The 26,578-nt window shown below is 43.8% G+C and overlaps 1 protein-coding gene across 1 annotated transcript in view; it reads right to left on the bottom strand.

The window, feature by feature from the left end:
* Nucleotides 1-26,578, bottom strand: part of PAK2 (p21 (RAC1) activated kinase 2) — a 105,987-nt gene that overhangs the window by 32,201 nt on the left and 47,208 nt on the right. The window contains exons 3-7 of the mRNA XM_062209612.1: nt 9,169-9,269; nt 8,712-8,859; nt 6,177-6,208; nt 1,173-1,280; nt 329-461 (exon numbers count right to left, since the gene is read on the bottom strand). Of these exons, the coding sequence (XP_062065596.1) occupies nt 329-461; nt 1,173-1,280; nt 6,177-6,208; nt 8,712-8,859; nt 9,169-9,269 (522 nt within the window). The remainder of the gene's footprint in view (nt 1-328; nt 462-1,172; nt 1,281-6,176; nt 6,209-8,711; nt 8,860-9,168; nt 9,270-26,578) is intronic.

The following is a 26,578-nucleotide window of genomic DNA, read 5'->3' as shown; positions in this document are numbered from 1 at the left end:
AAGTACAGGTATACATAAATTATATACAAACATGCTTTGGTAAGGTTTCCATCTATGTACGTTAGATAAAAGGTACTGCTTCCAGAGATACTACTGGTGAAACACTGCCACTGGTCAACACATAAACTCTTTCAAATGCACTAATAAACAATTAAAGAAGAGTATCACTTTGGTTTCACTAGCTTTTCACTGAAGTTATTATTCTTTATGAAATTAATTTGTTATCTACCTTTAAATCAAAATATAAGGAAGAAGTTAAAATTCACTGGGAAAAATATTTTAAGAAATGTTAAAAATTTAAGAGTAACATAAAATGTAGGTAACATACGTAATTTCTCCATAATCTCTTCATCTGTCATCTTGGTTTTCTTTTTCTGTTTATCTGAAGACTTGGCACCACTATCAACATTAGAATCACCAACTGGTGCAGGAATAGGGTCAATTACAGACCGTGTATAAATCTGCAGAGACACAGCACAACGTTGAGTTTGTTTTTTTTTTTAATTTGAAAGACAAAGAATGATCTTAGGCTTAATGTGTACCTCACAGGGTACACATTAGCCAGAAGCTGCAATCAAGAGCGAAGCCAGGACTCAAACCCTCCTCCAGTATGGGATGCAGGCATTTCAAGTGGTATGTTCACTGCTGTGCAAACACTGGCCTCAAGATTTGAGCAAAGATATTTTTACTGGTACTCTATTCAGTTCTTTGGTTTTTGAGTTCTAAGGAATAAAGAAAATACTCCAGCAGAAGCTCTCTAGCATTAGATCAGGATCCAGAGCTTTACCTGCCAACTGTGCCAGCACACTACATTCCACTGCAAAGCACCTGCCCTTAGTCTTACTTGTACTTGTATTAGTATAGGGAGAAGGATAGCACTTGCTCTTTCCTCTTTTTGGCTCCCTATAGGTCATTATTATTAAAATTCTCCTCTACCTGGTTAGGAATTTCATTCTCAACTGCCTGTAGAGTGACATCAAGGCTTCAAGAGAAATGTAGAAGCCATTAGATTTAAATTTCAAAAAACTAGCTTTTGAAGAACAGTCTTTAGGCAATGATCTCCTAGTTCAATCTCCCCATACTAAGATCTTTTAAACTCAAAGACTTTCTAAAACTAGTCAAATACTATTTTTAAAAACACACATAGCCCAGTTCACTACTCCAACACTCACTGATTTTGTATGATCTGGCCGTGGGGCAATAACAGGAGGTGCAGCCTCTTCATCGTCGTCATCTTCTTCTGTTACTACTGCTGATGTTTCTGATACCTTGGTATTCAGCTGCATTTATCATGTAAGCAAAGGAAGGAAGACAAGCCAATAAAATTAAAAGTTAACAATGTTACTCTTTGTTTGTTAAACATATTTGAGAAAGTTTACTTTCTTTAATAACTCATTTCAAAATGATAAATCCTCACTGGTTCTAATACAATAAATTTTAAAGATTTTATTTATTTATTTGAAAGTCCACACTGCAGAGACAGAGAGAGGAAAGAGAAATATCTTCCATTCATTGGTTCATTCCCTAGATGGCTGCAATGGCCAGGGCTGAGCCAGGCAGAGTCAGGAGCCAGGAGCTTCTTCCAGGTCTCCCACGTAGGAAAAGGGGCGCACACACTTGGGCCATCTCTGCTGCTTTTCCAAGCCTTAGTAAGGAACTGGATTGGAAGTAGAGCCTCTGGGACACAAACCGGTGCCCATATGGGACATCGGCATAGCAGGCGGTGGTCTAACCCACTATGCCATGATGCCAGCCCTCTAATACAATAATTTTAAAAGTAAAGATGATTTTGGGGGTTGGTGCTGTGGTGCAGTAGGTTAATCCTCCACCTATGGCCCCAGCATCCCATATGAACACTGGTTTGAGTCCTGGCTGCTCCTCTTCTGATCCAGCTCTCTGCTGATGGCCTGGGAAAGCAGCAGAAGATGGCCCTGCACCGGTGTGGGAGACCTGGAGGAGGCTCCTGGCTCTGGATCAGTCCAGTTCTGGCCTTTGCAGCCATTTGGGAAGAGAAAGGAAGACCTCTCCCTCACTGTCTGTAACTCTACCTGTCAAATAGACAGAATCTTAAAAAGAGATGATTTTGAGTTATGCAAACGTTTATGAAATGTTTATGGAGATCATCAAATATTCTTTTTTAAAAAAAGATTTACTCATTTATTTGAAAGCGTTAGAGGCAGAGGCAGAGAGAGAGAAAAAGAGAGAGAGGTCTTCTATCTGCAGTTCACTCCCCAAATGGCTGCAACAGCTGGAGCTGGCCAACTCGAAGCCAGAAGCCAGGAGCTTTTTCTGAGTCTCCCATTGGCTTCAGGGGACCAAGTACTTGGGCCATTTCCCACTGCTTTCCCAGGCCATAGCAGAGAGCTGGATTGGAAGTGGAGCAGCCAGGACTTGGACCAGTGCCCATATGGGATGCTGGTGCCCATATAGGATGCTGGCACTGCAGGCAGCAACTTTACCAGCTACGCCACAGCGTCAGCTCCTATCAAATATTCTTGAGACTATCATTTAAATTATTTAAATAAGCATATATACCCAATGCCCTAAAGAGTAAATAACCAATTTATTTTTAAGATGAAAAAAAATTGGCTGGTATTATGGTACAGTGGGTTATGCCACCACCTGTGATGCCAGCATAACATCAGAGAGCCAGTTCTAATCCTGGCTGCTCAGTTTCGAATCCAGATCCCAGCTAATGTAGTTGGAAATGCAGCAGAGGATGGCACATGTACCTGGGTCCCTGCCACCCATGTGGGAGATGTGGACAGAGTTCCTGGCTGCTAGCTTTAGCCTGGCCCAATCCTGGCCATTGAGGCCATTTGGAGAGGAAATCAGTGAATAAAATCTGTCTCTTCCTCTCCCTGTCACTCTGCTTTTTAAATAAATGAAATAAATGTTGTTATTTTCTTAAAAATGAGGTGGCCAGCACTGAGGCACAGCAGGTTAAGCCGCCTGCAGTGCCAGCACCCCTGTGAGCACTGGTTCAAGTCCCAGCTTCTCCACTTCTGATCCAACTCCCTGCTAATTCACCTGGCAGAGCACAGAAGATGATCCCAGCGCTTGGGCCCCTGCCACCCATGTGAAAGATCCAGATGGAATTCTAGGCTCCTGGATTCAGCCTGGCCCAGTACTGACTGTTGTGGCCATTTGGGAAGCTGACCCAGCAGATAAAAGGTCTCTAACTTTGCTTTTAAAATAAATAAAATAATCTTTAAATAAAAGATGAAAAACATAGATTCTCAGGGCTTTATACATCATAGTTATTTTATTTTTCTTTTAAAACTATTTTTATTTATTTAAAAGTCAGAATTAGAGAGAGGGAGGGAGAGACACACAGATCTTTCATCTGCTGGTTCACTCCTCAAGTGACTGCAGAGGCCAGGGCTGGGCCAAGCGGATGCCAGGAGCCAGAAGCTTCATCCAGGTCTCCCATGTGGGTGCAGGGGTCTAAGGACTTGGGCCATCCTCCTCTATTTTCCCAGGCAGGGGAGTTGAATCAGTAGCAGTTGGGATGCGAACCAGCACCCATATGGGATGCCTGTGCTGCAGATGGTGGCTTAACCTGCTGTACCACATTGCTAGTCCCCAGTCATTTCAGGACATTTAAAATAGCCACGGGGCTGGTGCTGTGATGCAGCAGGGTAAGCTGTTGCTGGCAATGCTGGTATTCCATATCAGAATGTTGGCTGGAATCCCAGCTGCTCTGCTTCCGATCCACCTTCCTGCTAATGTGCCTGGGAAAGTAGCTGATGATGGCCCAAATACTTGGGCCCCTGCCACCCAATGGAGATGTGGGAGAGAGTTCGCCTCCTGGCTTCGGCCTCACCCAGCCTTGGCTGTTGTGGCCATCTGGGGAGTGAACTAGCAGATGGAAGATGTCTTTCTCTCTCTGTCACTACGTCTTTCAAGTAACAAATAAATCTTTTCTTTTTAAAGATTTCTTTCTTTATTCAAAAGTCAGAGTTATACAGAGAGAAGAGAGGCAGAGAGAGAGAGAGAGAGGTCTTCCATGTAATGGTTCACTCTCCAATTGGCTGCAACAGCTGGAGCTGCGCCATTCCGAAGCCAGGAGCCAAGAGCTTCCTCTGGGTCTCCCACATGGGTACAGGGGCCCAAGGACTTGGGTCATCTTCTACTGCTTTCTCAGGCCATAGCAGAGAGCTGGATGGGAAGTGAAGCAGCCAGGTCTCAAACAGGCGCCCATATGGGATGCCGGCACTTCAGGCCAGGGCATTAACCCACTACACCACAGCGCCCACCCCAACAAATAAATCTTAAAAACATAAAAATCCACAACCACCAGAAAAAGTAGTCATTAAAAAAGCAAAAATGGTGGGGCTGGTGGTGTGGTATAGTGAATAAAGATGCTGGCTTTGACACTGACATCTAATATGGACACCGGTTTGAGTCCTGGCTGTTCTACTTCTGATCCAGCTACTTGTAAGGTGCTGGGGAAAGCAGTGTAGGATGGCCCAAGTGCTTGGGCCCCTACACCTATGTTGGAGACCTTGAAGAAGGTCCCAGTTCCTGGCTTCAGCCCAGCCAAGTCCCCGCCATTGAAGCTATTTAAGGAGTAAAATAGCAGATGGAAGGTATCTCCCTCTCTCTCTCCCCCAACCCTGCCCTTCAAATAAATAAAATAAATCTTAAAAAAACAAAAAAGCAAAAAGGTAAAGAATGAACCTATATAATACAAAAGTTTATTATATGACAGATACATGGTACACAGATATTTTATTCTTTAAAAAGATTTTTAAAAACATTTTACTTATTTGAAAGGAAGAGTTAGAAAAAGGGGCTGGCACTGTGGTGTGGTGGGCTGAGCCTCCTCTTGCAGCACTGGTATCCCATATGTCCCGATTTGTGTCCCAGATGCTCCTCTTCTGATCCAGCTCTCTGCTACGGCCTGGGAGGGTAGCAGAAGATGGCCCAAGTGCTTGGGCCCTTGCATTCTCATGGGAGACCTGGAGGAAGCTCCTGGCTCCTGATGGCCAATTCCGGCCATTGTGGCCATTTGGGGGAGTGAGCCAGAAAATGAAAAACCTTTCTGTCTCTTCCTGTCTGTAACTCTGCCTCTCAAATGAATAGGAAGGAAGGGAGGGAGGGAGGGGGGAAAAAGTCAATCTTCCACCTGCTGGTTCACTCCCCAAATGGCTGCAACAGCCAGGTCTAGGCCACACCAAAGCCAGGAGCCTGGAACTCCACCCATGTCTTGAACACGGGTACAGGGGCCCAAGCACTGGAGCCATCTTCTGCTGTATTCACAGATGCATTAGCAGGGAAGCGAGCTGGACTGGAAGTGGAGCAACTGGAACTCATATGGGCAATTCACTCCCTGTGCTGCAATGCCGGTCCCAGTAGGTAGATAGATAATTCAGTATATGTGCTGCCCAAGAAGTACAAGGTAGGTATTTTAAATGTAAGTCCTCATACAACTCCAGGAGACTGTTCCCCCTCCCAACTGAACATGAAACAGTGAGTGTTTCCAAGAGGTAACTGTGTTTAGCTTTAGTTGTTCAGGATGCTTCTATAGCCTATGTTCAATAGAATGGTGCCAGAAGGGAAAGGGAGGGATCTGCTAGCAAGTTCTCTGTATTCATGTCTGTACATGGAAACATGACCAGAAGTAGCCACACTGCTCTAGAGGTCATTATAAATTTTAGTTACTTCAAGTATCCCATCAAGAAAATTCTACTTATTAATATGGCTTCTTCCAGTGGCTAGCTTAAAAGATATTAGGTAGCTATTTACCTCTAATGGGAATTTATTTTAGAAAGCAAAATCAGGCCGGTGCCATGGCTTAACAGGCTAATCCTCCGCCTTGCGGCGCCGGCACACCGGGTTCTAGTCCCATTCGGGGCGCCAGATTCTATCCTGGTTGCCCCTCTTCCAGGCCAGCTCTCTGCTATGGCCCGGGAAGGCAGTGGAGGATGGCCCAGGTGCTTGGGCCCTGCACCCCATGGGAGACCAGGAGAAGCACCTGGCTCCTAGCTTTGGATCAGCACGATGCGCCGGCCGCAGCGGCCATTGGAGGGTGAACCAACGGCAAAAAGGAAGACCTTTCGCTCTATCTCTCTCTCACTATCCACTCTGCCTGTCCAAAAAAAAAAAAAAAAAGAAAGACAGCAAAATCAACACTGAGGTTTTTATGGTATAAGAAATAAATTATAACTTACTGCTGGTGTTCCAGAAGGGAAGCCATCTTTCTCTGAATATAAAAGAGGAAACAATCAGAAAATAATGTTAATAATTCAAGAAATAAAATGTTTATATGACTAAAAAATAAAAAGCAAGTGAGGTAGTCTTAAACTGGCTTCATTTTAGGTTGAAAAACTCAAGCAAAATGACAAAACCAGTACTCAAACAAGAATTTATTTAAGACTGAGCTGATATATCTCAAATCCTAATGGAACTCTGAATTTACCAAAAATCACAGAATTGTGTACTTGAAATGGACAAATTTTGACATGTAACTTATTTCTTAATAGTTATTAAAATTTATTTGAAACTATATCTCCCAGTGTGTATTCATTAAAACAAAATTAATTTATTGATAAGGAAACTATCTCTAGAAAACTTCCTATTGAAGAACTTACTAAAGTTATCATTCAAACAATGGCATTTGTGCAAAGTAAAACTCTAAAGTTTTCTGTTTCCTTTTGAAAAATCCCTCTTAAGACTAATGAGTTTATTCAGATACTCAACAACACATGTAAACAATCTACCATTTACTGGTTAAACATTGCTTTTTAAAAATTACTAAATTTGGGGTCAGTGCTGTGGTGTAGTACGTTAAGCATCCACCTGTGGCACCAGCATCCCATGTGGGCACTGGTTCAAGTCCCAGCTGCTCCTCTTCCAGTCCATCTTTCTACTGACAACCTGGGAAACCAGTGAAAGACGGCCCAAGTCCTTGGGCCCCTGTACCTGCGTGGGAGACCTGGAAGAAACTCCTGGCTCCTGGCTTTGGATCAGCTCAGCTCTGGCCATTGCGGCCATTTGGTGAGTGAATCAGTGAATAAAGACCTCTCTTTATGTCTCTCCCTCTGTCTGTAACTCTACTTATCAAATAAATAAATAAATAAATCTTTTTTTTAAAAAAATTATTAAATTACACAGATTTACTGTCTGACACAAAGGTTCTAAAGGCAAGTCTGGTATTTTCCTAAGGACATACTAAAGTAAAAAAGGTCAATACCACTTGTAAAGAAGTCTATCTCTTCTTGAGAATAGCCCTTATTTCTGCAGGGATGCAAACATATTAAGCACAATTAACTCAAACCACATGTTATGACTTTGGCTCAATTGTTTTAAAAATCTGATGTATGGGAGCAGGTGACTGGTCTAGCTGTTAAAACAACCATGTCCTACACTGGAATACTAGGTTTGATTCCTGGCTTTGGCTCCTGTCACTAGTCCCTGCCAATGAAGACTTGGTGTGGTGACAGTGATGGCTCAAGTAATTGGGTTCCTGCCACCCATGTGGAAGACCTGAATGGAGTTCACAGTTCTTGCCTCTGGCTCAGCTCTGGCTATTGTGAGCATTTTGGGAGTGAATCACTGGAATGAACTGTCTTGTCTGTTTGTCTGTCTGCCTCTCAAATAAAATCTAAAAAGAAAACAAAACTGCATGATGGTTTCAGAGAGAGAGCAGCACACTAAATGACATCCTATGGACATACTTAACAAAATTCACAGAGGCCAAAAAGGCAAACAATTTTCTTTAACCAATAAACTGCAAGGAAAAGACAGAGTAAGAACTAGCATGGGGGCTGGCATTGTGGCAAAGCAGGTAAAGCCACTGCCTGCAGTGCCAGCATCCCATATGGGCACCGGTTCATGTCCCGGCTGCTCCACTTCCAATCCAGCTCTCTGCTATGGTTTGGGAAAGCAGTGGAGGATGGACTGAGTCCTTGGGTCCCTGCACCTGCATGGGAGACCAGGAAGAACCTCCTGGCTCCTGGCTTCAGATTGGCACAGCTCCGGCCACTGCAGCTATTTGGAGAGTGACCCAGAAGATGAAGACCTCTGTCTCTCTCTCTCTGCCTCTATCTCTGCTTCGTTGTAACTCTGCCTTCTAAATAAATAAATAAGTCTAAAAAAAAGAAGAAAAAAAAAAAAACCTAGCATGACTGAGTGAAACCTAAAAATAAAACAAAGGTGAAGACATCAACCAACCAATTTGCTTTTAAAAACCTACTATGCTCCAATTCTTACGTGAAGAAACTGCAACTCTGAGGTGTAAGTCCTTTCAGTGCTAATGCTTAATTATATTTTACATATTTATATGATTGATGAGTTTCAATTTTTGAGTAAACACTTTTTTACTTTGAGTCTGTTCATTTATATAGTGAAATAGCTTTCCTTCTATCCCACTTAAAATAAATTTATTTCTAACATGAACATGTCTACAATTTGCTTTCTACTTCTATGGCTGGAAGTTGTTCAAAAGCAACGAGGAGAAAAAAACAAAGAAACTAAAAGAAACAGAAAGCCAAGACATCTATTAACTCCACTTCTGGCACAGCTATGAGATTAATATGATCTTGGAGCTGCCCTAATCAATTTACAAAGGCAAAATCTGTGCTGGGGGGAAAAGTGGGGACAAAAACCATGGTTTAGCCTTTCATTTTTGTACAAGTTGTCTTTTAGTCAAGAAGTGGCTGGCATTCTCTGTGCCACTCTGTCGTTTGCAGTGTCTGCCGTCTTACCTGGAGGAGTGAAGCTCAGGTACTTCTGCTTCACAGTGTTGGAGTCATAGAACTTGAGCACGTCCAGCACGGCCTGTGGGTTCTTCTTCTGCTCAAGCTTGGTGATGTTGGACGTCTGCAGCAGGCGTGCCCACTGCTCCGGCATGCCCTGGCAAAGAGACACGCAGCTACTCCCCTGGATCCGAACGGCTCTAACACAACGAGCTTCCAGAGATAGATGACAAAATACAGGAGGGAAAAAATCTACACAACTGAAGGCTTGATGAAATTTCTATATTTAGTAGAATCCTGATGAATACGCTCAGCTCCCTAGGACAAACAATACATCCACCCGCTAAGAGGCAAAAAGCAGTAAGAAGCAGTCATGGACAGAAAAGCTAACTTGGAACTTAATTCTGAAGACAAAGGTCTGAGACCGCTGGAATGTTATCAACGAGCTGTGACTAAGGACACTCACAGTGAATTCTCCAGTAACAGCATCGAAGCCGACGTGGATGGTGTGCTCAAAATCAGAAGGAGGAGAAATCTCTGGTCGTTCTTTTTCTTTCTTTTTACTTCCTAGAGGGCATTTAAAAAAAAAAAAAATCAGCCTATTCAAAGTTAATAAAGGCACTTTTACATACATTTTTTCCTAAAACCGATTAGGAACAAAATTACTAGAACACAGATTTCCCCCTCCAAACAGTGGCTTGATAGGAAACAGGAGAATACGGCAGAGGCGGGGGCAAGCAGTCCGTGAAGGGCCCTGACACAGGCACGTGGACCAGCACCAGGCCTGCACAAAAGGGTGTAAGGCACTGAGTCCACCACTAAGAGCACTGGCTCTCCCACAAATAGCAGTCCACAGTTCAGCTACTGAGCAAGCTGGAAAACAAGTGGATCAAGTCCGATTTCCATCCAGTCATGTTAACCTAGACAGTAAACCGTCCACTGCTATGACCGTGTGTACCCTGTGAAGACAAGCAGTTGACAAAGGCCACCACTGACTTTTTTGCAAAAAACTATTCGTTCCTTTTTACTGGAGTTAACAGCTGCCCCATTTAAAAACTGCCCAGTATTTCTACAGCCCTACAGTAAACTATTTTTGCAACATTTCTGCCACACCAATGGTTATATTCTCTGGATTTGGTTTCTGGCACACAAGATGCTGCTTGGGATAGTCACTCGGGACACCTTCGTCCCATTGGGAGTGCCTGGATTCAAGTCCCAGCTCTGCTTCTAGCTGCTTCCTGCTAATACGCAACCTGAGTTTCCAGCTACCAGCTTCAAGCTGGCCCAGTCTTGCTAGTTGCAGGTACTTCAGGAGTAAACCAACAGATGGGAGCTCTGTCTGCCTCTTCAATGGATAAAGTAACTAATAAATATTAAAAAAATTAAAATTTTCAGTATATTCAAACACATGGGCTCCCTCCTCCCCAAACTCTAACCTGCAGGAGTGTATGTTTGTGCTTCTTGACGAGCTACTGCATGGTGCCCCTTCACTTTCACCCTGTGCTGGAATCTATTTTCTGGATCCCGTTATTTTCCTGTTTCATCTCTGTGTTTCAACAGGTAGTTTCTCTCTCTCTCTTGCTATATATGTTGAAAATGTGTTTTTCTCCTTAGAATTTCCAGTGTTGCAAAGACCAATGTCGTTGTAGCCATCTGGGGAGTGAACCAGCGGACGGAAGACCCCTCTCTCTGCATCTCTTTCTCTTTCTGTGTAACTCTAACTTTCAAGTAAATAAATAGATCTTATAAAAAAAAAAAAAAGAATGAGCTTATAAATGTATACACAAAGAGTGCTAGGGTTTTCATTAAGATTACACTGAATCTATATAATCTATTGAGGGAGAAGTGAGGAACAATTCATTTTCAAAAATGTATTTATTTGAAAGGCAGTGTGACAGCAAAAACCAGAGCCCAAACCAGCCAGGGCTGGACCAGGCCAAAGTCAGAAGCCAGAAACTTCATCTAGGTTCCCACCATGGGTGGCAGGAACACAAAATACATGAACCATTGTCTACCGTTTCTCAAGCATATTGGCAGAGGGCTGGATCAGAAGCAGAGAGGTCAGGACTCCAATACAGATGAGATTTAGGCATTCCAAGCAGAGGCTTAACCTGCTATGCCACAATACCTGCCCTTGATTTCTTTTCTTTTCTAAGATTTATTTGAAAGACAGAGTTACAGAGAAAGGCAGAGACAGACAGATGGGGGAAGGGAGGGAAAGGGTGAGAGGGAAAGAGGGAGGGAAAGAGGAAGGGAGGGAGAGAGGGAGAGAGAGAGAGAGGTCTTCCATCACTAGTTTACTCCCCAAATGGCTGCAATGGCCAGAGCTGAGCTGATACGAAGCCAGGAGCCAGGAGATTCCAGGTCTCCCACGTTAGTAAGTGGATTGGAAGTGAAGCAGTCAGGACTCGAACCGGCACCCTTATGGGATGTCAGTGCTTCAGGCTGAGGCTTTAACCTGCTGTGCCACAGCGCTGGCCCCTCTCCCTGATTTCTTAACACCACCAAGTCTTTTGATCCACAACAAAAGGGAATTTCTCCATTATTTGGGTCTTTAATTTCCTTTGTAGTTATCAGTCCAGAGAGTGCAGATCTGTGACTGCTTTCGGTATTTCCCAATTTTTGATGCAACTTAGAAAAGAAAAGAACGGAATATAGTCATAAAATTTCAATTTCAATAATTCACTGCTGGCAAGTGGAGATACAGCTGATTCTTGAATACTGATTTTTTAGCTGGCACCGTGGCTTAACAGGCTAATCTTCCGCCTTGCGGCGCCGGCACACCGGGTTCTAGTCCAGGTCGGGGCTCCGGATTCTATCCCGGTTGCCCCTCTTCCAGGCCAGCTCTCTACTATGGCCCGGGAAGGCAGTGGAGGATGGCCCAAGTGCTTGGGCCCTGCACCCGCATGGGAGACCAGGAAAAAGCACCTGGCTCCTGGCTTTGGATCAGCACGATGCGCTGGCCACAGCGGCCATTGGAGGGTGAACCAACGGCAAAGGAAGACCTTCCTCTCTGTCTCTCTCACTATCCACTCTGTCAAAAAAAAATAATAAATTAATTAAATACTGATTTTTTAAAAAAGATTTTATTTATTTGAGAGATAAAGTTACAGAGACAGGGAAAGACAGAAAGGTCTTCCATCTGCTGATTCACCCCCCAAATGGCCACAACGGCCAGAGCTGGGTCAATCCAAAGCCTGGAGCTTCTTCCGGGTCTCCCACGTGGTGCAGGGGCTCAGGTACTTGGACCATCTTCTGTTGCCTTCCCAGGCCATAGCAGAGAGCTGGATCGAAAGTGGAGCAGGGGCCGGCGCTGTGGCTCAGCGGGTTAACGCCTTGGCCTGAAGTGCCCGCATCCCATATGGGTGCCAGCTGTAGTCCTGGATGCTCCTCTTCCGATCCGGCTCTCTACTGTGGCCTGGGAAAGCAGTGGAAGATGGCCCAAGTTCTTGTGCCCCTGCACCCGCATGGGATACCCGGAAAAAGCTCCTGGCTCCTGGTTCCGGCCATTGCGGCCAACTGGGGAGTGAAAGATCGGATGGAAGACCTCTCTTTCTCTCTCTGTGTAACTCTGACTTTCAAATAAATAAATAAATCTTAAAAAAAAGAAAGAAAGAAAGAGGAAAAAAGAGAAAAAAAAAAGCAGAGCAGCCGGGACACAAACCTGCGCCCTGAAACCTTACTGTATTTATTTCAGTTGTATTTTTGATATTAAGAATTTTCTATAAAAATTCAATCATGTTGGTTTACTTCTTACTTTGCAACCTGGATTTCTTTTACTTCCTTTACTGCACTGGCAAGAACCTCTAGTACACTGTTGAATAAAAGCAGTAATAATAGCAATCTTTTTTTTTTTTCCTGATCCAACGGGAAAGTCTTTTAAAAAAAAATTGTTTAATGCCACTGATAAATTTTTCAAAGATGTCGTTTAATTAGGACACATGGTGAACATATTAGACATGGATACTGGGGGCCAGCATTATAGCATAGCATAGCAGGTTAAGCCACTTGTGATGCCTATATCCCATATCAGAGTGTGGGTTTGAGTCCCGCGTACTCTTCTTCTGATCCACCTTCCTGTTAATACCTGGGAAGGCGGTGGATGACAGCCGAAGTGTTCGGGCCCTTGTTACCCACTTGGGAGACCTAGATGGAATTCTGGGCTACTGGCTTCAGCCTGACCAATTCTGGCTGTTGCAAGCATCTGGGGATGTGAATCTAGGATGGAAGCTCTTTCTTTCTTTCAAATAAATAAATTAAAAAATTAAACACAGAGAAATGGATATTGGACTTTGTCAAATATTTTTCTATATTTATTGAGATGGATTTAAGGCTTATTCCTTTAATTCTGTTAACATGGTGAATTATAATGATTCATTTTGAAATGTTGAACCAACCCGTATTCCTAAAATGAAATCCACTTAATCATGATGAATTATTCTTCTAATACATTGGTGGAGTCCAACTGTTAAACTCTTGCTAAGATTCCACAGGCACATTCAAGAGGTGCTCATGTTCACAAGATATATAGCTTTCTTTTCTTGTAATGTCTTTGATTTGGGTATCCAAATCAAAGGTAAAGTTGGTCTCCTAAAACAATGTGGGAAGCACTGCCTACCATTCAATTTCCTTCAAGTTTTGTGTAGAATTGGTAATATTTCTTTCTTTCTTTCTTTCTTTCTTTTTTTTTTTTTTGACAGGCAGAGTTAGACACTGAGAGAGAGAGAGACAGAGAGAAAGGTCTTTCTTCCGTTGGTTCACCCCCCAAATGGCCGCTATGGCTGGCACACTGTGCCAATCTGAAGCCAGGAGCCAGGTGCTTCCTCCTGGTCTTCCATGTGGGTGCAGAGCCCAAGGACTTGGGCCATCCTCCATTGCCCTCCCGGACCACAGCAGAGAGCTGGACTGGAAGAGGAGCAACCAGGACGGAATCCGGCACCCCAACCGGGACTAGAACCCGGGGTACCGGCACCACAGGCAGAGGATTAGCCTAGTGAGCTGCGGCGCCAGCCCAATATTTCTTCCTTAAACATTTCATAGAATTCACCAATGCAGCTAGGTAGATATGAATTTTCTTTGTGGCAAGGTTTTTAGTTACAAACTAAGTTTTTCCAAGAGATACAGAACATTTAGGTTATCTATTTCTTCTTAGGTTTTAGAAATTTGTGTCTTTCAGGAAAATATTCCATTAGGGCTGGCGCTGTGGCACAGCGGGTAAAGCCAGTACCTACAGTGCCGGCATCCCTTACGGGCACTGTTTCGAGTCCTGGGTTCTCCACTTCAGATCCAGCTCTCTACTATGGCCTGGGAAAGCAGAAAAAGATGGCCCCAGTCCTTGGGCCCCTGCATCTGCATAGGAGACCTGGAAAAAGCTCCTGGCTCCTGGCTCCAGCCCTTGAGCCATTTGGGGAGTGAACCAGTAGGTGGAGGACCTCCTTCTCTTTCTGCCTCTGCCTCTCTGTAACTCTGCCTTTCAAATAAATAAAACATTCCGTTTTAGCTAGCTTGTTTTTGATTTATTATTTTTAATATCTATAAAACTCTGGAGAGATGCTACCTTTCTCATTCTAATATTGGTAATTTGTGTCTTCTTTTTTCCCCCCACCAGTCTGGCTTATCATTTTGATATTCTCAATGAATTAGGGTTTGGTTTCATTGAATCAAGCTTACAAATATTGATTTTCTTAAAAAATGTTATCTTTACTTATCTGAAATGCAAAGAGACAGAGAAACAGTGACAAAGAGAGAGATAAAAACAGTGAGAACAAATAACTTCCATTAGTTGGTTCACTCCAAAATCCTTCTGACAGCCAGGGCAGGACCAAGCAGACCAGGCAGGCAGGGACCCAAGTACTCAAGCCATCATCTACTGTCTTCCAGGATGCATTAGCAGGAAGATGGGAATCGAATCAGTACTTCACAGTATGGGATGCAGCTGTCCAAGTGACAGATTAACCCGCTGTGCCACAATGCCTGCCCCATTACTGATGTTCTGAATTTTCATTTTCACTCAGTTTCACTAATCTTTTGGTTTCTTTGCTTTTTTGGAGGTGTTTTATTTACTTTTCACATGTTTTCAGAGACCTTCTTGTTATCAATTTCTGACGTATTTATACTGTGGTCACAGAATATACCTTATATGATTTAAATCCTTCTACACGAAGACTTTAGCCCTAAAATGATATGCCTTCATTAATATTTCATGTGTACTTAAAAAGAACATACAGGGGCTGGCGCTATAGCACAGTGGGTTAGAGCTCCAGCTTGCAGGCGCTGGTTCTAGTCCTAGCTGCTCCTCTTCCGGTCCAGCTCTCTGCTATGGCCTGGGAAAGCAGTGGAGGATGGCCCAACTCCTTGGGCCCCTGAACCCGTGTGGAAGTCCCGGAAGAAGCTCCTGGCTTCGGATCAGCTAGCTCTGACTGTTGCAGTCATTTAGGGAGGGAACCAGAGGAATGGAAGACCTCTCTCTCTCTGTAACTCTTTAAAATAAACAAAATAATTCTTTAAAAAAAAAAAACAAAAAAACATATAACCTGCTGTCAGAGTACCTACATTTGATTCCTAGCTCCAGCTCCTGACTACAGTTTCTTGCTAATGTGGATCCTGGGAAGCAGCACTGATGGCTCTAGTCTAGTTGGTTTCCTGTGATAACATGTGGGAGACCTAGCGTGAGTTCCCAGCTACCATTCTGGCACTCCCACCCCTAGTTTTCACAGGCATTTGCAGAGTGAACCAGTTAACAGGAGCTCTCTGCCTCTCAAATAATTTTAAAAAGAATATTGGGATCTGCTTCCAATCCAGCTTCCTGTTAACATGCCTAAGAAGGTGGCAGATGATGGTCCAAGTGCTTGGGCCCCCTCAAGGCTCCTTGCTTTGGCCCAACCCAGTCCTGGCTGTTGTGGGCATTTCAGGCATGAACCAGCTGATGGAACATCTGTCTCTGTCCCTATGTTGCTCTCTTTCAAATAAAATGAAAACAAATAAAAATGGGGAGAGGGCTGCTTTTTGTCTTCTGTCTTATCTTGTCATTTGTATAAAGTCTGTTGTCACTCTTGCTTTTGTTCTTTTTTTTTTTTTTTTTTTTTTTTTTGATAGGCAGAGTGGACAGTGAGAGAGAGAGACAGAGAGAAAGGTCTTCCTTTTGCCGTTGGTTCACCCTCCAATGGCTGCCGTGGTAACGCGCTGCGGCCGGCGCACCGCGCTGAGCCGATGGCAGGAGCCAGGTGCTTATCCTGGTCTCCCATGGGGTGCAGGGCTGTTCTGTGTTTTTTGTTTTGTGGCAGCAGCTGCTGCTGCTTCTTCTTTTTGAAGATTTATGTATTTAGTTGAGAGGCAGAGTGAGAAAGAGAGTAAGAGCAGGAAAGAGAATCTTCCCATCCACTGGTTCACTCCCAAATGGTTGCAATGGTCAGGCCTTAGCCAGGCCAAAGCTAGGAACGAGGAACTCCATCCAGGTCTCTGATGTGGGTGCAGGGGCCCAAGTATTTGGGCACTCTTCTGCTGCTTTCCCAGATGCGTTAGTGGGGAGCTGGATCGGAAGTGGAGAAGCTAGGACTGGAACCGGTGCCCATATGGGTACTGGGCTGCAGGCGGTGGCTTTACCCACTATGTAACAGTGCCAGCCTCAGTCTCGAAGCTTTTTGTCTCTGGTTTTAAATAATTTGATATGTGCTTTGGTACACTGAACAAACTAAATACAATGAAGAAAACTATCAAAGAAATAAGGGGAAATTCAGGAATTTTGGGACGTGACCTCACGTTTCTGTGCTCAGATTCTGTTAATTTCTTAAATCTGTGGGTTTATAGCTCTTTAAAAATGGTCTGTCCTCTCCTTCCTCTAGATTCCAATCGCACTTCAAGTTACTCCACAGCTGCTCACTTTTACAGCAATCTTTTCTCTTCGTTGCGTTTCGGATGGTTTCTACAGTTTATGACACCAAAACATTCACTCATCTTTTCTTGTGCAAGGTCAACTAGTGTTGATCTTGTTTAATAAAGTTCTGCTTCTAACTTAGAAGACTATGGAATTTCTCTTTCCTGTTTCTAGAAGACAATAAGCTGGATCAATTGGGGGACTCACCTCATTAGTTACTCTTCTCTTAGAGATTTTCCTTCATTGATATCCAATGTCTTGGAAACCACTGTTTTGTGAATTTCCCCCACTGTATTAGTTCTTTTGAGTGACAGAATAAATCCAGCCCCTACTTCTCCACCCTGGGAAGCACAGTAGCTTTCTTTTCTAACTGCAGTGTGAGGAGTTTTGGGACAAAATGCCCTTCACTCTCCACTCTGCTGAGTTCTAGGGAGACCCTCCCATTTGGAAATCACATGCTTCAGATCTTAGAAATTTCCCCTTATTTCTATGAAAATCTCCATTATATTTAATTTGCTCAATATTGGTTAGATCAGTCCATCTCTTAGGATGGTTCTTTTTTCTTTCCTATGTATTTTTCATCTTTATTTAAAGATTTATTTATTTGAAAGGCAAAGTTACAGAGGTAAAGGCGGGGGGCGGGGGGAGAGTGTCTTTCATCCATTGGGTTCACTCCCCAAATGGCTTCAACAGCTAGGGCTACGCCATGCCAAAGCCAGAAGCCCTGAGCTTCTGGGTCTCCCATGTGGGCACAAGGGCCCAAGCACTTGGACCATCTTCTGCTGACTTTCCAGGAGCACTAACAAGAAGGTGGATCAGAAGTGGAGCAGCCCAGACTCCAACCAGTGCCCATGTGGGATGCCCACATCTCAGGCAACAACTTTACCTGCTACGCCACAGTGCCAGCCCCTTGGTAATCTTTATATCTCCCAAATGCCCAGTCAGGGATAGGCCAGGTTGAAGCCAGGAGCCCAGATCTCAATCCAAGTTTTCCATGTGACTTGAGCCATAATTTGCTGCCTTCCAGGGCATGCCTTAGCAGGAAACTGGATCAGAAGTGGAAATGGAACTCAAATGTAGGCATCCCAAGTGGAATCTTAATCACTGCACCTCATTTGAGTAATGTTAAACGCTGATTTCACCACAGATTACTTCTCATTGTCCTCTGAGAATCCTATTCATGTTTATGGATCCAATTTATCTGCTCTCTTTGAAGAATATATACTGTGTGTTTATGATAGGCTGGGTTTTTTGGTTTATTTGTTTTCCTCTCCATATTGTGTGTTTAAGTTCCTTTTTAAAATCTTCTGTTGATCCATACTCTCTAATGTTTAAGGATTTTTCTCAAATGTCTGGTAATCCTTTGTGTCTACTCTTGCAGGAAAGCATTTAAAAAGCTGATGGGGAGATAGGTCAGCCTTTGCACTACAGACGGGGAGCAGAGTATCTGAAGTATTTCCCTCCCAGGGCATTGTGTTTACCCAGAGAAAAATCCTCCAATCCCTTGTCTTCGGGCTATGAGTCAGGCCAAAAGTATTCTGAAAGCAGGGCAGAGGAAGGGAGTTCCACATTTGGACTTCACTGAGTCCACCTTTCTTATGCTAAGCTTCAACGTTTCCTATCTCCCCTGACAAGCACGGGGCCTCTCCAATTTAATATCTGCCTATATGTAAACATCAGTTTGTTCTCAGCAGTCCCAGTGCGGTGGTGGTGGTGGTGGTGGGGGGACTATATTTGCCTGGCTATAAGGGATTAAATGGAGGCTTGGATGGCCTCGACATTTTCTATGTGGATTTGCAATTCCTCCCTTTTAGGCCTGTGTATTTTTATTTATTTATTTTATTTATTTATTTTTTATTTAATTGAAAGGCAGAGTTACAGAGAGAGAGGAGGAAGGAGGGTGGGAGAGAAGAAGGGAGGGGGATAGAGGAGGATAGAGGGGAAGAGAAGAGGGAAGAGAGGGAGAGGCCTTCCATTCACTGGTTCATTCCCTAAATGGCTGCAGTGGCTGGGGCAGGGCCAGGACAAAGCCAGGAACTCCATCTGGGACTCCCATGTGGGAGCAGGGGCCCAAGCACTTAGGCCATCTTCTGCACCTTTCCCAGGTACATTAGAAGGAAGTTGAATCAGAAGTGAAGCAGCTGGGACTCAAATCAGCGCCCATATGGAATGCTGGCAGCTTTCCTGCTACACCACAATGCTGGTCCCCAGCCTGTGTATTCCACCCTCACATCCCCTCCCCCCAACCCTGAAGCTCTGAGGTTTTTAGAAGGGAAATGGGTTCAACTCTCATAGACAATCCCCTCTGCAAGTGCTTGGGTTTTTATCTGCTTCCGTTCTGCTTGCTGGGTGCCCTTTCCTCCCACTTCAACTTCCAAACGTGCGCTGAAACCTCTTGTACACTACTTCTCCTCTCCGATTCTCTTTGCCCTTGTCATAGTAAACAACTGCTTTTGTTTTACTGTCATTTTAGCTGGGTCTTGGTGGGGAGTTAAGTAAACAGAAGCAGATGGTCAATATGCTCTATTAAACTCCAAGATTCTCCTCTCATAAAGGAGTCTAAAACCGTCCTGTTTTGAGAAGTCTGTACACACACAGGTGGAAACGTTATTGTCCACCAATTTCTGTTCACAAGATACTGCTCATCTAGCATGAGCAGGAAACACACTACTATTTTTTAGACTCGTGACAACAGATTTGTGCCTAAATGTCCACCTCTTCTCTAGGTCTTCTAGGCACATATGATACATATTTAGGAGATATGGCAAGGGTAAGATCTGGGTAACAGAGCAGAGCACACAGATCGTGGAAAGGAACATAGGGAAATGCAGCTGCTCCGCCTGGATTAAATGTTGTTATCTTTTCTGAAACACACAATTCCCTGGATCACTAGTGGCCTCTCATTTTCCACCAGACTGACCTGAGGTCATGCCCTTGCCTCCTCTTTGGCTTGTAAACTGGTATCCTGTTTCATACAAGAAAATATTTATCAACCAGCTATAAACTAACAGTTTGGAAGAGAAGGGAGGGAAGAAGAGAAAGAGGTTGATGAATGGGTACAAAATTACAATGAAATGGGAGGATTAAGTTCTAGTGTCCTAAACTGCAAAGGGTAAATACAGTTAATAATAATTGATTGCATATTTCAAAATAGGTAGAGAGGACTTTAAATGTTTCCAACATACAGAAATGATAAATATTGGAGATGACAGATTACCAAATTACTTGATTTGATTCCTATACATTGTATACACATATCAAAATATCATACTCTACCCCATACACACACACACACACACACATAATTACATATCAGCTTTTAAAAAGACATTTCACATTTTCTTTTCTAGTGACACTGATTAAAATCAATAATTAATAACTGAAGTTGGGACTGGCACTGTGGTGTATTAAGTGAAGCCACTGCCTATGACATGAACATCCCATATAGATGCCAGTTCCTATCCCAGCTGCTCCACTTCTGATGCAGCTCCCTGATAATGTGCCTGGGAAAGCAGCAGAAGATGGCCCAACTCCTTGGGCCCCTGCTTCCAAGTAGAAGATGATCTAGGCTCCAGGCTTTGGACTGGCCCAGCTCCGTCTGTTGCAGCCATTTGAGGAGTGAACCAGCAGATAGAAGACCTTTCTCTCTCTCTGCCTCTTGCTTTTCAAATAAATAAATAAATCTTTAAAAGAAAAAATAACTGAAGTCTCTGTCTAGGGGATTTCTCTTTTAGGGTCATTATGATTTTTTAAATAATACAATTCTTTCCTTTCTAGATCTCTGTTTAAGATGATGCAGTGAGCACACACTACAGTCCTCTTCTATACCAAATCCCTGTAAGCAACAGAACAAAACTATGAGAAATACTTAAAAACGAAAAGCAATTAGAATAAAACTGAAGAGAGAAACAGCAGCTCAGGACATAGGTAAGAGCATGCTATGGCAGAAATGGTGCAGGTGGCTGAAGCTAGAAGCTAAAGGGGTAAGGATGAGGACCCAGAGGCAGCCACCAGGTCAAAGAATGAGATAATACGGTAGAAGCAGCAGAGCAGACGGATCTGTGTGTTCACACAAGCACAGGTGTGCATATATACACTGAGTTCTCCCTCATTCTTAACTCCTAATGGCAAGGTTATATTGCATGTTTCAGCTTTCAATAGGAGCACTAAATGTGTGAAAATGGGTTGGAAAGTGAGGGCAGAACCCTAGGGAATCGGAGGAATCAAGAAGCATATTCTGGGGCTGGCGCTGTGGCAAAGTAAGTTAAGCCTCCACTTGTGGTGCTGGCATCCCATAAGGATGCTGGTTTCAGTCCCAGCAGCTCCACTTCCTATCTAGCTCCCTACTGATCGCTTGGGAAAACAGTGGAGGATGACCCAAGTACTTGGGCCACTACTCCTGCATGGGAGACCCAGAAGAAGCTCCTGGCTCCGAACTGGCCCAGTTCCAGCCATTGTGGCCATTTGGGGAGTGAACCAGTGGATAGAAGACCTTTCTCTCTGCCTCTCAACTAAATAAATATTTTAAAAAATAAAACAAAGCATGCCTTACCCTCCAAAATCCCACACAGCTCTTTCTTAAAACTGAAAACCATTTGCTCCTTAAACCTTCCTCCGAGCAGGCTACTCAGCTCTGCATATCCTCTCTTCTCAACCACAAAGCTGAATATAATTCTCCCCAACTTGCCCTACAAATTCAATGTAATTCTAATGAAACTATCAACAGGGTACAAACTTAGTAAAATAGCAAGACATATACAAAAGTCAGTGGCATTTCTTTATATCTATGGTGAACTGAGAAAGAAGCCAAGAAACCAGTACTATTTACAAACTGTTACAAAAAATATTTAGGAGGGGCCGGCGCTGTGGTATACCGGGTAAAGCCACCACCTGCAGTGCCAGCCTCCCATATGGGCACTGGTTTGAGTCCTGGCTGCTCCACTTCTGATCCAGCTCTCTGCTATGGCCTGAAAAAGCAGTAGGAGACCCGGAAGAAGCTCCTAGCCCCTGGCTTCAGATCGGCGCAGCTCCAGCTGTTGCAGCCAAATGGGGAGTAAACCAGCAGATGGAAGACCTCGTTTTCTCTCTGCCTCTCCTTCTCTCTCTGTGTAATGTTGACTTTAAAATAAATAAATACATCCTTAAAAAATTTTTAGGAACAAATTTAGCCCAGAAGGTGAAAGATCTCTATAATGAAAAGTATAAAACACTTATGAAGGAAAAGACCTTCATGTTCATGGATTAGACAAATACTGAAATGTCCATACTACCTAAAACAATTCACAGATTCTAAGTAATCTGTATCAAAATACTAGCAACATCCTTCACAGAAACAGAAAAATAATCCTAAAATTTAAGCAGAATCCCAAGAGATTGCAAATAGCTAATTCAAGCCTGAGTAAAAAAGAACAAAGCTAGAGGTATCACACTACCTGATTTCAAAATACACAACAAAACTGTAGTAACCAAAACAAAACAGTAACAGATATAGTCACACAGACCAATGCAACAGAATAATAAAGAACTCAAATAAATCCACATATATACAGCCAAATGATTTTTAACAAAGATGCCAAGAAAATATATTGAGGAAAGGATAGTCTCTCTAATGAATGGTGCTTAGAAAACTGGATAATCATGTTAAAAAAATTAAACTACATACATCTCATCATGTAAAAAAATCAACTCAAAGTGGATTAAAGTTTAAGTGGAAGAAAAGAACTTGTGAAATTACAAGAAAACATTGAGGGAGATGCTTCAGGGTACTGGTATGGGCAAAAAAATTTTTTTTTTAAATTTTCTGCTTAAAGATTTATTTATTTGAAAGGCAGAGTTAGAGAAAGAGAGAGGGAGAGATGGATCTTCCATCTGCTGGTTCATTCTCTAGTGGCTGCAATGGCCAGAGCTGGGAGCTTCTTTCAGGTCTTCCAAGTGGGTGCAGGAGCCCAAGCACTTGGGCTATGCTCTGCTGTTTTCCCAGGCGCATCACAAGGAGGTGGATGGGAACTGGGAGCAGCTGCACTCAGATGGGATGCTGGTGGGGAAGGCAGCACTTTAACCACTATGTCACAACACCAGCCCCAGGATTTTTTTTTTTTTTTTCTCATAAGACCTCAAAAGCATGAGAAAAAAAAAAAAAAGCAGACAGTTGGAATGTATTAAACTAAAATGGTTCTGCAAGAAACAACCAACACAGTAAAGAAAAGGCAACCTACAATATGGGAGAAAATAAATATAAGCTCTTTGTCTGGCAAAGGAATAATATCTGTATTATATAAGAACTTGAAAATTCAACAACAAACAACAATGATCTGATTTCAAAAAGCAACAGTCTTGGCTGATCTGCTTCCAATCCAGGGTCCTGCGCATGAGCCTGAGAAGGCAGCAGATGATGGCCAAAGTGATAAGGCCATGCCATCCATGAGAGAGAGCTGATGGAATTCTTAGCTCCTGGCTACGGCCCAACCTAGCTTTGCCTATTGCAGTGTCTTAACTGCTATGCCAAATGCCTGCCTTAAGAGTTTTTAAAGAAAATAAGTAGATGCTAAAAATATATAGAGAAGTTTAAAAGACAAAGTAATTTTTAAGATCCCAAAGAAGATCTGGGAGGAGAGCTATTCCATTATTTTAAGATACAGCAATCAAGACAGGGTGGCATTAGCTAGGGTACAAATTAGCCAATGGAACACACATAGAATGCAGAAAAATCCTGATACACATAGAAGCCTGATAAATACTGACTGGAGGGGCCGGCACTGTGGCTCACTTGGTTAATCCTCCACCTGCGGTGCCGGCATCCCATGTGGGCACCAGGTTCTAGTCCCAGTTGCTCCTCTTCCAGTCCAGTTCTCTGCTGTGGCCTGGGAAGGCAGTGGAGGATGCTTGTGCTTGTGCCCAGGTGCTTGGGCCCCTGCACCAGCGTGGGAGACCAGGAGGAAGCGCCTGGCTCCTGGCTTCAGATCGGCATAGCTCCAACCATGGCAGCCATTTGGGGGGTGAACCAATGGAAGGAAGACCTTTCTCTCTGTCTGTCTCTCACTATCTATATCTCTACCTGTCAAATAAATAAAAAATTTAAAAAAAAAAAAATACTGACTGGAAGAGAAAATGCAAAATCCCAGGTGGCAGATATTGGGAAGCAGGAGGAAGAGAAGAGGATGGGTGCAGGAGATGGAGACTGCAGAGGCACCGACAAAACCTAACTGGGTAGATACAAGAATGTTTCATCACAATACACACCCCTTTATGTCTGCATATACAATACCACCATAGAGGAAAAAAGCAAAATCCTGTTATGTGACATTCGAACACAGGCTACACTGAATAAAGGTAGAAATGAAAACAAATCAGAGTAGCTGTCTGGGGATGGGAGAGAAGCAGACTGAGACATAATGTGAAAGAACTTTCTCAGAGATGGCAACAGTCTAGTATAGAACATGGTGGTAATGAATGTGGCGTTCATGGGTGGATCTATTTGTTCAGACTGTACAATTTAACATTTGTGCATTTAGATTATCTGTAAATTTTTTGTTAAAAAATGGAGTAAAGTAGAGGCAAATGATGACAGCTGCTAAAGCTGCATGACAGGGTCACTACATGGTTTATTCAGTACCTGTTTCTTTTTTTTTTTTTTTTTTAAGATTTTATTTATTTGAATGACAAGAGTAACAGAGAGGAGAGGCAGAGAGAGAGAGAGAGGTCTTCCATCCGCTGGTTCACTCCCCAGATGGCTGCAATGGCCAGAGCTGCACCGATCCGAAGCCAGGAGCCAGGAGTTTCCTCTGGCTCTCCCACGTCGGTGCAGGGGCCCAAGCACTTGGGCCATCCTCCACTGCACTCCCGGGCCATAGCAGAGACCTGGCCTGGAAGAGGGGCAGCCAGGACTTGAACCGGTGCCCATACGGGATGCCAATGCTTCAGGCCAGGGCTTTTTTTTTTTGACAGGCAGAGTGGACAGTGAGAGAGAGAGGGAGAGAGAAAGGTCTTCCTTTGCCGTTGGTTTGCCCTCCAATGGCCGCCGCGGCCGGTGCGCTGCGGGTGGCGCACCGCGCTGATCCGAAGGCAGGAGCCAGGTGCTTCTCCTGGTCTCCCATGTGGGTGCAAGGCCCAAGCACTTGGGCCATCCTCCACTGCACTCCCTGGCCACAGCAGAGAGCTGGCCTGGAAGAGGGGCAACCGGGACAGAATCCGGCGCCCCGACCGGGACTAGAACCTGGTGTGCCGGCGCCGCTAGGTAGAGGATTAGCCTGTTGAGCCACGGCACCGGCCCAGGCCAGGGCTTTAACCCACTGCACCACAGTGCCAACCCCCAATACATGTTTCATATTTTCTAAAATACAACCTTTCTTTTTAAGAGGAAGAAAAGGAATTAGATAAGGCAACTTTTTTTTTTTTTTTTTAAGATTGATTTATTTGGAAGTCAGAGTTACAGAGAGGGGGGAGAGACAGACAGAGACAGAGAGAAAGAGAAAGGATCTTCCATCTGCTGGTTCACTCCCCAGAGGGCTGCAACAGCTAGGGATGAGTCAGGCTGAAGCCAGGAGCCAGAAACTTCTGTCAAGTCTCCTGTGTAGTTGCCAGGGGCCCAACCAAGTGCTTGGGCAATCTTCTGCTGCTTTTCCCAGGCCATTAGCTGGAAGCTGGATCAGAAGTGGAGCAGCTGGGACATGAACCAGCAGGATAAGGTAACATTTTAGAAAGAGTTTGGCACAGTGGTTAAGGGATCGCTTGGAACACCTGCATTGCCTATGGAGTGCCTGGGCTGGAATCCCAGTTCCATGTCCATTCCAGCTTCCTGTTAATGCACACCCAGGAGGCAGCAGTGATGGCTCAAGTAATAGGGTTTCTGACATCCCTGTGCGAGATCTGGGTGAAATTCCAGGCCCTGGCTTTGGCTGGGCCCAGCCCAGGCTGTTTTGGGACACTGCTGAAACAGTCTGTCTCTGACTCTCTCACTGTCTGTGTGCCTCTCAAACAAACAAATAAAAGGTATTAAAAGTTTGTAGGGCCAGAGCTGTGGCATAGCAGGTAAAGTCTCTGCCTGCAGTGCTGGCATCCCATATGAGTGTCAGTTCAAGTCCCGGTTGCTCCACTTCTGATCCAGCTCTCTGCTATGACCTGGGAAAGCTGCAGAAGATGGCCTAAGTCCTTGGGTCCCTGCACCCACATGGGACACCTGGAAAAAGCTCCGGCTCCTGGCTTCAGATCAGTGCAGCTCCTGCTGTTGCAGCCAGTTGGGGAGTGAACCATCGGACTGTGCCAAATACCCACCCCTCTTTACTGGGGTGTTAACTAACAGGCCAAATGGCCATTCTTATTTTATCCCATCCTGAACATTTCCCCACCCCATTTTGTAGTCTAGTCTTCCATATAAATAATTTCAACGCCTTCAGCAATTTCTGTTGGTACTAACTTCCATAATTTTTTCTATACCTCCATATTTTAATTATCATATTTATACTGCCACATTTAGGTCTTCCCACTTTATACTGACTTGCTACTAGAGGATTTCACTCTCTACACATTTGTCCTCTTCTCATGAATTGCTGGCTCACTGCTTCATCTTCCCCTTTATCCTTTACTTACCCCAGTCTAAATACATTTTTCACCCTCTAATATGCCAAGTACCCCATGCATTTCAATTAAATAAACTCAAAAAACATATATCCATGAGGCTCCTCAATTACAATCTGACATAAAATCTTAATAAAACCAAAATCAGAAATGATACACAAAAAAATGATCAATTTTCAACTACTCCAGGATTACATCCTGACTGCAAAGTTAATTTCTCTAAGGATGGATTCTTTGCTAATACTAATGGAATTGAATTTTCACTGTTACATACTATTTATCTCAAATTAAATGTGCATTAAGGGGCCAGCACTGTGGCGTAGTGGGTAAAACTGCTGCCTGCAGTGCCGGCATCCTATACGGGCACTGGTTCACAACCTGGCTGTTCCACTTCCAATCCAGCTCTCTGCTATGGCTTGGGAAAGCAGCA

This window comes from Lepus europaeus, chromosome 2 (assembly GCF_033115175.1).
Source record: "Lepus europaeus isolate LE1 chromosome 2, mLepTim1.pri, whole genome shotgun sequence".
NCBI lineage: Eukaryota > Metazoa > Chordata > Mammalia > Lagomorpha > Leporidae > Lepus > Lepus europaeus.
The sequence above is the reverse complement of the archived record's forward strand: the minus strand, read 5'-3'. Positions and strand labels throughout refer to the sequence as shown.